Source organism: Triturus cristatus, chromosome 3_2 (assembly GCF_964204655.1).
Source record: "Triturus cristatus chromosome 3_2, aTriCri1.1, whole genome shotgun sequence".
In the NCBI taxonomy this organism is placed as follows: domain Eukaryota; kingdom Metazoa; phylum Chordata; class Amphibia; order Caudata; family Salamandridae; genus Triturus; species Triturus cristatus.
In genome coordinates this window covers 307,583,743-307,596,935 of record NC_140584.1, presented here as the reverse complement: position 1 = coordinate 307,596,935, position 13,193 = coordinate 307,583,743, and the positions used below count along the sequence as shown (strand labels likewise).

The 13,193-nt window shown below is 48.0% G+C and overlaps 1 protein-coding gene across 3 annotated transcripts in view; it reads left to right on the top strand.

Annotated features, from left to right (window-relative positions):
* RPS6KA1 (ribosomal protein S6 kinase A1) overlaps positions 1 to 13,193 on the top strand; it is an 860,823-nt gene that overhangs the window by 569,509 nt on the left and 278,121 nt on the right. For all 3 annotated transcript variants that reach the window (XM_085647731.1, XM_085647732.1, XM_085647733.1), the window contains 2 exons: positions 10,898 to 10,986; positions 11,980 to 12,044. In XM_085647731.1, coding sequence (XP_085503857.1) covers positions 10,898 to 10,986; positions 11,980 to 12,044 — 154 coding nt within the window. The remainder of the gene's footprint in view (positions 1 to 10,897; positions 10,987 to 11,979; positions 12,045 to 13,193) is intronic.

Genomic DNA, 13,193 nt, shown 5'->3' with positions numbered 1-13,193 from the left:
GTGGACCCCAGTATCTATGGGGCTGCATTCTTTGTGCTGGTTTCTGGTGGGTATCACAAACATTGTGACTGCAATTGCCAAAGCCAGGTGTGGGCTGTGCTTGCTTGTAAGAGCGCATGGCCGTACATGCCTACAGTGAAAGGTCAGTGCATGATCGCAACCACCCAGAGTGATCAGCTTGTGCTTTGCTGCAACTTCTGGCCCATCAGGGCTACATCTGGGGACGTCGAGACCAGCTGCTAGAGAGTGCACCTCATGCCGTTTCCAAAGACCCTAACTGCTGCAAGACTAAACAGCAGTCCAAATAGGACTGCAACAACATAGGGCTGTGCAGACTACAAGTCCAGATGCAACTGGAGAAGCAGGACTTGTGGACAACTTTACCGGCTGGCATGCATCCTCTCAGGAGACAAGGTGCGAGTCTGCTGCAAAGTCTGGTGTCTACACTGAGCCTATGGGAACTGATCCACTTCATGTGGTAAGACAGAGCTTAACACTGAGCGCACTGATTACAGGAGTGATATAACTGTGCCTGAGCCATAATCGTGCAACTTTCTGGTACTCCATAGAAGGGGAGGCAAGCTTGTTCTTTTTTGACAGACAGTGGTTTACTATCTCTGCCATGAGTTTAGCTTGTACAGCAGTGGTGGCAGCATAGTGTTTGCGAATCAGTCGTCGTGATCAGACCTTTTTGTCTTTGGACCACTTGTATAAATTTCGGCACCTATGCGCTAACCCAGATCCTAGTGATAACATCCCAAGTGTATGTTATGTTTGTGTGCGCACTGTGTGGTGCATACATTGTGTGAATGATTGAACCATAGTAATAGAGGCCTGCGAGTTCCATGTGAAAGCCCCTTGCCTCTACATGTTCACAAGAGGGAGACGAGGTTGTTTTCCCAGACAGTGGAAGTGTATTGCTGACATTACGGAAGCTGGACGGAGGAGACAGTGAAGTGGAGAATAGGGGTCCTTTTTGCTGAGACGAACTGCTGATTACTCGCCCTGAGCAATGCCATTTGGTAGATGGTGGGTGTGAATGGTGAGACTACAGTCTGTTGTTCAAAGAATGAAAGGTCCTTTAGGTGAGGCCAACCGTTTGTCCCTTTCCTGATCACTGGTCAATGTTGCTGTTGATGGGTGCAGAAAGCTCACATCTTTGTGCCTCTATTGTGGGTCTGCAAGGAGCGTCACTCTGTACAAACGTTGCTGTTGAGCAGCCTGGAGAAGGCAAATAAAAGAAGAACCGACCCAAATCAGTTTTTGAAATATATTTCCCAGGACTCTTTTATCAAATAAAGGAGTGCTCCACAGAGTACTCGAAGGACTGCTACTAAACCTGAGCTAGTGTCTGCCTGACAGCCAGCTTCCCAGACGTGATGAGTGCATCACTAGGTGTCTGGCCTTTAAGGAAGGCTGTCGGCCATATCCTGAAGCACCTAGAAGCCTTGTGCCTGCTGAGAGAGAAGGGCCAACCCTGCAGAACATTTTATTGTCTAGGACAAGGCAGAAGCTGCTCAGCTTGCAGCTGTTGTTGTAGGCATAGGTATAGTCAATTTAGCCGCCCTTCTAAGATTTTGTGAAAAGTATGTCATCAGTTGGAGATAATCATGCTGGGGGTGAGTCCGACAGCTGGTATCTGACTGAATAATCATGCAAACAGGAAAATGCCATTGCTAGGAGTGGAAGGGTCCAAGATCTGTGCGGCGTACAGTCTTTTCTCAGTATGACAACGCAAATATGAACTTTTCTGAGAGCTCCCTGACATTGAAGATCAGTGTGAATGGTATCTATAAGGAGCACAAAGTAACTTTGGTGGGGATCTTCTCAGATGACCTAGCCTCAGGTGGAGCTGGAACTAGAGGCCTCCAAGGAGGGGAAGCATCAGGTCTTGGAGATGTAGGAAGAACCACTACCTTTGAATACATGATCTGCAGAGTAGTAGTATGACTTCTTAACTTCATGATGAGTGCTTCAGAGGAGAGAAGCGTCTGAGATTCTTGGGGTGGGATAGGTTTGAGGGGGGGGGGGGGATCTCAAATTTCCCAACTAAAAAAGCAGAGGGCTGCAGGTTGTGGAGGTGAGATGACCAATGTTCGGGATAGACTGTTTCAATGAGGAACAGGCTCAGTACTGTTTTGCATTAGGTGGGCTTTTGTCTAGAGCGGCACAGTGGGCAAAATATAATGGGATGAAATGCTGCCCCAAGCGATTGCCACTGGTTAGTCTATTTGTTTGCATTCATCCGATCAGTAGTTGATTTGGGGGGTGTTCCACCACAAATAACTCCTCCACCCCACTCCCCCCTTCCTTAAGGAAAGACCCCGCCTGTCCATCTTGGGCTTGGTAGTTCTCCATGGAAACTCATGACTACAGTCACATACAATACAATGGTCTGAAGTCCCTGCCCTGGGATCAAGCATTTTAAATGAATTTTAACTGCATGCATGTTTTTGTCTCAGCTGAAAAAAGCCTTGATGTTACAGTTGTCAAATTTGTGCCTGTAAGCAGAGCTCCATATTGCCTATCCAAGCCTTTTACAAATCATTTTATCAAGTGACTGATGACCTCCTGTATTAAGTCCAAGTTGCAATTAAAGGTGGGTGCACCTACAAATCAATAGGGTTGGCCGAATTCAGAAGCAAGGGTCTGGCTTGGTTCTAAGAGTCCATTCATCAGACAAACCATGAAAACGTTTGGCATGTTTATTGTGGAGCAAACATAATGTAAAATGATGCACATTTTTTAATTTTGAAAAAACTATTTCTTTAACGTGTAGAAACGTTTCACCTTAGTACATCAGATTGTATCACTGTACAGACATTAAGTAAACGTTAGTTTTAAAACATTCATGGCTCACTCCCAATATCTGATAGAGACTAATAGCCGCAGATTCCTTCACGTAGAATTATCCCCAGGCGTGAGACTGGATCTGAAAACTTTTTGCCACAGCATCCCTGCACGCCGGGTAAGGGGCGACATCACGCGACTCCGCCCAGGCGTCTTCCACATAAGTGACGTCAGGGAGGTCACATAAGACCTGCCCCAGCGCGCCCACGTCCGTTTTTTCCTTTTCCGCGTGCAACGCGGATCCGATCCTTGCTACGGACCTGTAAGGCTCCCCTTTTTTCTTCCTTTTTTAGTGGAACAGTGTGCGAATGCCTTCGGGCTTTAAGACTTGCACGTCTTGTGGGCATCTTATGTCTGCGACGGTCCTTGACCTCATTTGTATGTGGTGTTTGGGGGAGGATCACAGCACCACAGACTGTACGCAGTGCAAAAACAGTTGAAGCCGAAGTCGCGGCGGGAGCGCCAGATGAAAATTCTCTCCGTGCCTCACTCCAGGTCGACGTCCTCCCCTCGGTTTGCTTCGACGGACGGCTTCAGACTCTGCCGTGGTTGTCGTCCTCGCCTTTCTCCGATGTCACGTGAGCGTCGCTCCCCGGTGGGTAAGTGTCACAGTTTGTCCCCGGGGGCTAGTTTCACGCCTCCCGGGGGCGTGGACTCTCCGCGGGTACTCCTATACACCGTTTCCCGGTGTTGGGGCATCAAGAGTCCAAATGGAGATGTCCAAATGGGGCGTCGGCAGATCCCTCGCTCTGCGCAGGGCCCTCTGCGTCGCCGCTGGTGGCTCCGGCGCCGACTGGTTCAGATCCTGGCTTGGAGGATGTGGTACTGTTGAGGTGCGGCCACGGCGTCTCTGCCTCGCCGCAAACTCCCGCGGGGGTCCCTGTGGTGTCGCAGGAGGTTGCCGGGGCTTGGGTCGCATCCCTTTGACTGGGTGGTCCTTTCTAAGGCCGAGGTGACGCTGCTACGGTGCCAGCAGCAGCTGGACCGTGCGGAGCCACGGAGGTCGGTGGACCTTCCTCGTCCCACTCCGGGTCGAGGCCGAGGGGAGACCCCTCGTCCCTCTCTAGGCCCCTCTCCCTCTACTCCGGTGCCGCCCCGGGGCCAGTGCTGCTCCAGCTCTACTCCGGTCCCCGGTGCGGGGTGACTTTGGAGGTCCCTTGTCCGGCGACGCCGGCTGGTGCCGACGTCCTACCTCAGGCAGCGGATTCTACGGCTCCGTGCAGACATGCATATTGGTGTCGTCCTCCCCAGAGACTGGTCGCCGTGTGGTGTCTGTTTTTTACCAGCGTCGAAGGGCGGCTCCCCGCCCTTCCTAGGACAGAGGTGTTCGTAGGAATAGTGGCAGGTCCCTCATTCTTCGGCTCCTTCTGACTTCCAGGTCTGGCCCTCGCCCGCCTCGCTTGGCCTCGGGGACGGCTGCCTTAGTTTGCAGCCGTCACCCACGGAGGAGCTGATTTCTCCGCCGCGGGCCCCTTCGGAGGCGGGTGCGGCCTTCGCTCACGCGGTGTCCACGGCTGTGGGCATCCTGCGCATGGGTGATCCGATGGCTCACTTTCCGGCGGACCATCTATTGGAGGTCCTCCACCAGGGCTCTGGTGGGAGGGAAATCTTACTTCTGTAGTAGGGGATCTCTGTGTATAGTCATAATCTAGTGAATAGTCCCGCCCATGTGCGCGGACCCCGGAGCAATAAAAAATAATCTCTAAAAGGTGACAAATCATGCAGACCTGCATACACCTTTAAGAGAGAATTTAATTTAAAGACAGATAATGCAGCCTATACCCACAGGCTACACTGTCCAGTACTTCAACTAGAATTCCACCAAAATCCACAAACAGCACTGCCTGTCCAGTTTTTCTCCACATAGGAAAAAACCCTGCCTCTACCAGCAAAAGCCTCTGGAATGATAGAGAGGAAGGAGTGGACAGACAAGCCCCATAGGCTGCCATTATGTGGCTTGGAACAGGATACTGTGCCTTTAAGAAAACTTTCCAGTTTTCCAGAACTTTCCCCAGTATCCCAGAATGCCCAGCAGGTCCCATTTACTTTCAGTTCTTTTTTCCGGCTCCTGCTAGCAGGACCCTGGAGCATTGAGCTCTACCTTTTTCAAGGTTTTCATTGAGATTTTGGCAATTTTTGTCACTTTTTCTTGTGTTTAGTAGCTGGTACTGTCAACATGCCTGGCTTGTTCGACAAGTGCCCGGAATGTGGTCGAAAGAAGGCTAAAACTGACCCACACGAGGTGTGCATAGCTTGCCTTCCCCAGTCCCACGTGCCTGAAAGCTGTACCATCTGCCACTCGTTTTCAGCAAGAACTCTGAGGGACAGGATGAAGAGCAGGCTTCAAGCTCTGGAGGAGCGAAGACTGAAGGCACCAGGTGGGTCTGGAGGGGCTGATTTGGCCCATACTGAGGCCTCTGGGGGGCTCCCCAGGGGCAGGAAGACCAGTAAGCGCTCCCGCTCCCCGTCGACGTCGAGGGCGTCGACGGCGACGTCGAGGAGGATGACCACCGTCTGTTCGCCGTCTCCCCAGGGCTCTGGGGAGAAGCGGCGTCGACGATGCAACCCGCGCCTCCCGGTGCCGCATGACCAGGTGTGTCTTTCCCTTCACCCCTCAGCCACGAGCCCCCATTTGCGAACTGCTTTTCCCTCCCTGCCGCCGCTGTTGACTCCACCGTCCCGAGAGGCCTACTGGCCGGACTCTTGGGGACGCAACATGTTCGCCTCGACCAGCACGGCACTGCAGGTCCTTAACACCTTGTGTGTGCTGGCTAGGGCGTCCTCCTGTTTGTGGGACTCGGTGGAGTCTCTGGGATATACAGCGTCACATGAGTCTGGCCTGGTGGACTTGCGGCATCAGGCGTTGGATGGCCTGGAGCTTGCGGCGTTTATTCTTCGCTCCGCACATCTCGCAGGTGCTGGGCCGTGCCATGGATTCCTCTGTCGCTCTCTGTCGCCATGCTCCGCTTCGGGACGGGGTATTCCCTGAGAATATTCGAGAGCGACTCATCGACCTTCCGTTTGATGGCAGCCTGTTGTTCCATGCCCTGGCCGACACCGCCATCCAAAGGCTCTTGGCAGGGCTCCGTCCTCCTCCTCCTCCGCCTTATCCTCCTCCTCCGTCCCCTCTTCAGTGACTTCTGAGTTGGGTTGATTCTAGCCGTTTACGTCCTTCCTTGGGACTTTGGCATTATTGGCTGCTGGACGGCCTTTGTGTTGATTGTGTGTGGTTCTGCAGGAGTTGTTGCGCAGACTTGGCTCTAAGATTGGGTCTTCTGCTTTGTTTGGGCTGCTTGTCAAGCCTTCAGCGGGGGTGTTTCTTTCCCCGTGGCTCTTCTTGTTTTTTCCTCTGCGGCGAAAGTTCTTCCAAAGAGGGTTCCCATTTCTTGGGACTTAACGTACCCTATGTGGGGTAGTGGTAGCAGTCATATAGCTTGTGCTCTGCTAGAGGGTTCTGGTCGCCTTCGGGTGCCTGTTCTCCATGGCGTTTAGGTAGTTTGCTTTTGCTTCCTGAGGTCGTGTGCGCAGCCACTCGTAGTGGTGGCCCGGACATCTCCTCCTCTCCCTGCTCCTGTCCTGAGGTCTGGGATGATCCTGTGTTCACACTTGCTAGGCGTCGCCTACTCGGCCTTGCTTGGGCCTCGGGCTGTTCTTCTTGCTTCTGGCTTTGACTGCCGGCACTGTTCTGGCTGGCAGGCTGCTTTCCATCTGGAGTGGGTTCACCTTCTTTTCCCTAGTTTCCTTGGGTCCTCTAGGCTTCTTCTTCCGCTTTCCTGACTTGGCATTGGGCGGAAGCTGTGTTGCCTTGTGAGGGGAGTGGGGTGCTTCGGCCTCTCAGTCCTTGCCCTTGGTTCCTCTGCTGTGAGGGTACGGGCCTCTTCAGCCTTCTTTCCCTCCTACATCCCCTTGGGGTCGGCGGGGTTCCCTTGGCCTGGGAGGGGAGATGTTCTATCTGGTCCACAGCTCTGGTCCACTGTGGGGCCCTCTATTCTGCATTGGCTGGTGGGGTCCTTTCGCAGACCCTCCTTCCCAGAGGGTATTGCTAGGGTATCTATTCTACGTGAAGGAATCTGCGGCTTGTAGTCCCTATCAGATGTACGAGTTACTTACCTTCGGTAACGATGTATCTGGTAGAGACGATTCTAGCCGCAGATTCCTTCACGGCCCGCCCTTCCTCCCCTATTCTGCAAGGACCCTGTCTTCGGTACTCGCCTCCCGGTCGGAGGCTCTCTCTCTTGTGAGTGCCTTCCTTGTTCTTGCGGGTGACTCCGTTTGGGGGCGGTTCATTCCTCCTTTGGTCCTTGGAGGATGGGGTTCTGGTGCCCTGCTGGTCTGACTACTCCGGGTTTTTGGGGGGATTGCTTTCTATCCCTGTCCCCCCTCCCCTCCTTCCATTGCTATTCTCTGATTAAGGGTCATCTGGCCTTGTCTTGCCCTTGTCCCTTGTGGGCGGTTGCCCTCTAGGTTGGGGTGGCTTGGAAGTTTGTTGTCCCTGTCGGTCTTGGGACTGGTTCCATTCCTTGCTCCGGATGAGGGGGGTGGGCTTCCTACGTGTGTCATGACTTTTACGCCTGTTCTTGCCTCCAGGGCACAGGGATGGGAGGTTGTCTATGTGCGGGCTAGGTGACTGCGCTGGTTTCTGCTTGTTCTTCTTCTTTCCCTGCCCTTGGGTTCTGCGGTGTTGGCACTCCCCTGGTGGTGGTGTTAGTCACCGTTTCTTTCCAGTTTTTCTGCTCTCGCACACTGTTTCCATGCTCCCACCGTTTTTTATCAGGTGGTTACGCGTTGTGGTGCGGAAAAGTTCTCCGAAGAAAACTGATGTGAGCGCGCTGGGGTGGGTCTTATGTGACCTCTCTGACGTCACGTACGCGGACGACGCCTGGGCGGAGTCGCGTGATATCCCCCCGGCGCGCAGGTATGCTGTGGCAAAAAGATTCCGGATCCAGTCTCACGCCTGGGGGTAATTCTACGTGAAGGAATCTGCGGCTAGAATAGTCTCTACCAGATACATCGTTACCGAAGGTAAGTAACTCGTACGACAATGCCATTAGTGAACTAAAAGGCAATTCAATGATCTTGTAAGCCCTAAAAGTGACCTATATTCTTATTATAGATGGAGCAACTTTATAGTTTATTAAATTAAATATAAGGGATACTAATACAGCCCACATACTGAACTCAAGTATTTAAAATTGTGCTTGTATGTGATAATAAAGGAAGAGGATTTTCCGTGGAAAAAAAAGTTTGTCTAGGATAACAAAAGTTGGTCAAGCAGGGTACCGGTATTGATTACAGGCTGTCTGGTTTCACATTTTGAAATTCAGCCCACCAAATGGTTATCTGTCTCCCTCTCTCACTTACATCAAAGGTCACTGTTTTATCTTTCATTCTTGGCTCATGACTAGAAAAACTAACGGCGATAGACCTGACTCATTGCCCCCACATCCAACTACCAAGCCAAGAATGCACCCCACCTGAAGCTATGCCCTTGATGTTTAGGTGGGGAAGACACATTCCTATCCATGAAGCAGACAAGTTAAGTAAGATACTTACTCTGTCTTATGTTTTGATATTGACAAGTATTTCGGAGGCATGGCTATTGAGAAAACAAGCCAACTGCACCCACTGCATACATATTACAGAATATACTTGAATTTCTATCATATGTGTTTACAGACTTGCAACAGATTTATTCCTGGGTCTGAATCTTGTACTGGATCTTCCCCTGGGTATGGCCATAATGATGGTAGATTGAAGTAGTGCCGAAGAATCCCTTTCTTCAAGCTCACTGGACCTTCTGAAAAGAGAATCCTTGTATCTCTAATCCTCTTTGCTGGGAAAGTCACTTTCTTTTTGTCCCTCAGTTGTTTTTGGCACCAACCAACAACTCTCACTCACCTCGGAGAGGAGTATCAGGAAGGTAACGGTGCTGAGTGATTGTTTTGGGATTCTTTTAGTCACAGGATGAACACTTGTTAAAAGAAAAAGCTTACGGCAACAAAAAATGCCAGTCTAAAAACTGACAAACGCTCTTGAATTCTACAGATGGTGAGTGAGGTGTAATTGAAAATGTTTTGAAAGGTTTGTATGAAGGAAAAGGTCTTGCTCTGTGCTGCAGGGTACTGTTGACCGGAGCTGGAGAAAAAAAGAACTTGAGGAACTGCCACGTACAGGCAGGGCGCGTCCTTAAAGGAGCATCTTTTTTTTCCAGACATTTTAGGCTGCTGCCTTTCTACCTATGTTGCACTCCCTTTCTCGAACGTTCCTTTAAAAAAGTGTGTTGTGTGTTCACGCCGGCTCTCCAGGACCCCTCACATGGGCAGGGCTGTCCATTGCTTATAATTTAATTGGAGAGTTCCCTACAGAAGAGTAGGATTGCAGATGTGTAACCTTTCTTAAAGGCATGTCGTCTTTTTCTTCCCTTGCCGTTCCACCAGTATCGCCTCGCACTGAGTTTTGTTTATTCTCTTATCCCCACTGTCTTTACAGGTTCTTTCTCTCCCCGATATCGTCTTGAGTTCACGCTCAGCAAATTCCTAACTTTAGAGAGACTTTTGGACCCATTTATATATCTTCTTGTGATTATCTTTTTTATTTTTTTAGGTAGGGTGGGCAAAAGTTCCCAGGACCCAGAAATGTATAAAGATCACTGCCATTTATTCAATGGTCCTGTTTTGAAAAGTGGGTTTTGAATGACAAACCTTCAAAAGGAGCGCAGTTGGCTTGAGAACGTGAAGGAGAATGCTATCAAGTTGAGTTCATAGCTTAATTAGCAAAATCTAAATTCATGGAATAATTGGTATCTGTAGCTTGTCTGTAGAAAGACATATGATCGAAAATGAAGTATCTTTTACATCAGGAATACAGTGTAAAAAAGCTTGTTTCTTCAGCATTGAGTTTCTAGAGCAAAGGGTGATGGTATAAGAATTTGTGTGGGTGACTGGATAACATCAGAAGATTCTTCTTTAGAATCTTAGCCTGCCATAAAGCAGGAGTGGTAGGGGCATATTTAGTAACGTATGTCAATAGTTTTCAGTGGACATAAATGAGTAATAAAATGGGAGTGTCTAGAGCTGGAGTTTACCGAGATTCAAGTGGTACAACTGGTGAAGAATGAACAGGCTGAATGAAGTTGCCAGTGTGGGTTTGCTGACCACGTAGGTAGACAATCACCTGTTTGTGCATTGGGTGTATAATGGAATTCTGATTTGGTAGAAGACGCAGTCGGCCTTACAGTAATGATATACTCAACAATAGGCTCTCTGCTTGCTCACAGCAAAAAGTAATTAAATAGACTCTGTAGCTGGTCGTAATAGTGTGGCAAGTAGTGCAAGTTCATTAGAATTAACCTAAAACTTATATTATGGAGAACTTGAAATGCAGAAGCTGCTGCCAAAACAGGAACTAAAAACTGGCCTAAAACAGGAGAGAAATGGTGAGCCCTACAGTGTTGAGTATTCAATATGATCCAGCTACTCGCCAGGTGTGTGGTTGGATATTAACTGCTTGTGAATTTCTGGACAAAGGCAGTGCTGGAGCGCAGGCATGACAGACATGCATCGATCATTTCATGAGCAGAAAGAAAACTACTTCATAAGGGAAGGACTTGAAGAATGAGATCTGAATGTGAATACAATCTGCGTTTGTCTGCCAACAGCACACCTTATTGCACTATGTCTCATAAGCAGTGGCAGCTCGGCAGTACTTGCCATGGTGAAGCTCAGCAGTATTCTGAGCTCAGGACTGATAGCTGCACAGAGTTCAGGTTTTTACCAGTACATCAGCTGTGATAACCATCGATGATATAGCGAGCCTGATGAAGTGTAGTGTTTTAGTTTCTAAGTACAATTTGGAAACTGAAGAAATTAACCCAATCTTTGAAAAACAACAAATTTGGCATTTCACCTGCCTTGATTTCTCTGTTACTCTTTGTCTCCCTCCTCTTGATCTTTTTTTTATTCTCTTTCCTGCTGTATTCCCCCTGCACTGTGTCTGAGGTGTCTTTCCTGCAGAGTTGTTAACTTTGTTTCCATGCTTTCCCTTTCAGGGCCAAGCTGGCCATGCCTCAGTTTCTGAGCAACGAAGCTCAGAGTTTGCTTCGCGCTCTCTTCAAGAGGAATCCAAACAACCGATTAGGTAAAAGCCTATATTAAATTCAGATGCTTATAATTTGCTGAAATGTTGCTGTCTCCATCGCTGATCACTTAAAATCATAAGAACAGTGAGTTGATGGAAACGTTCACTCCAAAATGACCACCCTAATGTATATTTGCTTCTAAGGAACAATGCAGACTCTGCCATGCTGCATGGAAGCACACTCCTTAGTAGTAAAGCTGGCAGCACTGTAACTGTGCCCTTCGCAAACCGTACCATTGGCATCCACTAATAGGTCTAATGCGGACTCTAAGTCTGACTCAACACATCATCTGCTTGTAATTTTCCACATTTTCACAACTTCTGTCTGCTATGAAAGAGAGACTAACTTTTTACCGAATGTGTAATTTTACATGTGCTTAAGTAATCTGTGTCATTCTCTTAGTGTGTTTAGCTCATTAACAGACAAGTCCTCGCCATTCTTAGTCCTCAGTAACTCTTTCCTGCTATGCGGTAGGCCAACTTGACATCAGACACATTTTGACCACCCCAACTTAGACATCATAGCAAATAACTAGACTAATGTCTTACTGCTCAGAAGGTGTAAAGCTTGGCACTGGACAAGCAATCACTGTTACTTGTGCTGGCCATGACTCATGCCATCTTCCGATTTTGGGTTGGATTCCAGCGCAGGAGGAGTCAAAACCAGAGAAGTTGTTTGAATCACCCTGACTGATATCTGCAGATTAAAGTAGTCTTGCGAAAGATTAGTTCTAGCTGGCTGAGTACCAGATACTAATAATACATGGCCCAATGGAAAGTATACCTAACCCAAGTCAAAGGATGTTGCGCTGAAGTGGAGGGGTCCTTTCGTGGGACCAAAAGGTGGCAAAAATATAAAGGTTCGACATTAAACCTATGTCCCCGGTCAACAATTTGCTGGGCTATTAGACATCCTATTCTAGGGGTCAGAATGGTGCTTTGGAAGATGCTCAACTGAAGCAGTGGGAACTTAGTGAATGCTTTTTATTTCAGGTTCTAGCATGGAGTGTGCAGAGGAGATTAAACGGCATCCTTTCTACTCCACCATAGACTGGAACGTGAGTATCTTTTCCACAACACAGAAAAAGGGGATGATTCAATTTAGGAGTGGAGAGGCAGGAATCAAATTCATATTAACAATACACAAAGGCCTCCCCAACCATAGATCAAACACAAGTCATTTAACCTCAGAAGTCCTTTTTATTGACTCTAGGATTCATCAATTGTTGTTCTTTCTCTTTTTTATCAAGTTTTTCCCCATGCTTTTGAGTTTAAAACATACACCCCGGTGTCATTTTTGATATTTACACAAAACAGTGTGGACAAACATTACATTATTTACATGACGTACAAAATGCATTGTAATATTTACATAACATACAAGGCCTGAATCTAATATTTGAAAACAAATATGGCCAATATACCACTACACATTTAATAGTGTTAATCATAATACATAAAGCACTTGAATACGGAGCTACTTGAAGTACCGGAGGAAATTCCTAGACTGCCTAAAGGAAGATATTCCTGCCAGCATGAAGACACCATGACCCTTGAGGCGACCCGAAGCGTAAGAACAACAAACATTTGCTGAGGGTGTTTGACAACATCATATGACTTACGCCGTTACTGGTCCACTAAGACCGTAATATCCGGAACTTTGCAGTGTCCTACATGAACCCTTCTCCGCCCTGATGAAGACCTTCACCCAAAATTATCCTTTGGTCCCAGTTTGAAGGTTGAAACGCATTGGCTGTTTTACCTTGAGGCCAAGAGTAACCCCAAAAGGAATCCATACAGACATGATTGTAACGTTTGGGCTTGATTAGATAAGCACAGACATAGTTTTTGATCAGTACTCTGACCCTTTCGGAACCTAGAAAGTTTACAGCATTGAGGATCTAAATAGAGTAGGTCCCGGCATCACCTTAAAACACTGTAGGACAGAAGAGTCTTTTCTTGTTTGGTTTATGTATTATGATTAACACTGTATTAAATGTGTAGTGTATATTGGCCATATTTGTTTTCAAATATTAGATTCAGGCCTTGTATGTTATGTAAACATTGAAATGCATTTTGTACGTCATGTAAATAATGTAATGTTTGTCCACACCGTTTTGTGTAAATATAAAAAATGACACTGATGTGTATGTTTTAAACTCAAAAGCATGGGGAAACTTGTTAAAAAAAAGAGAGAGAATAACAAT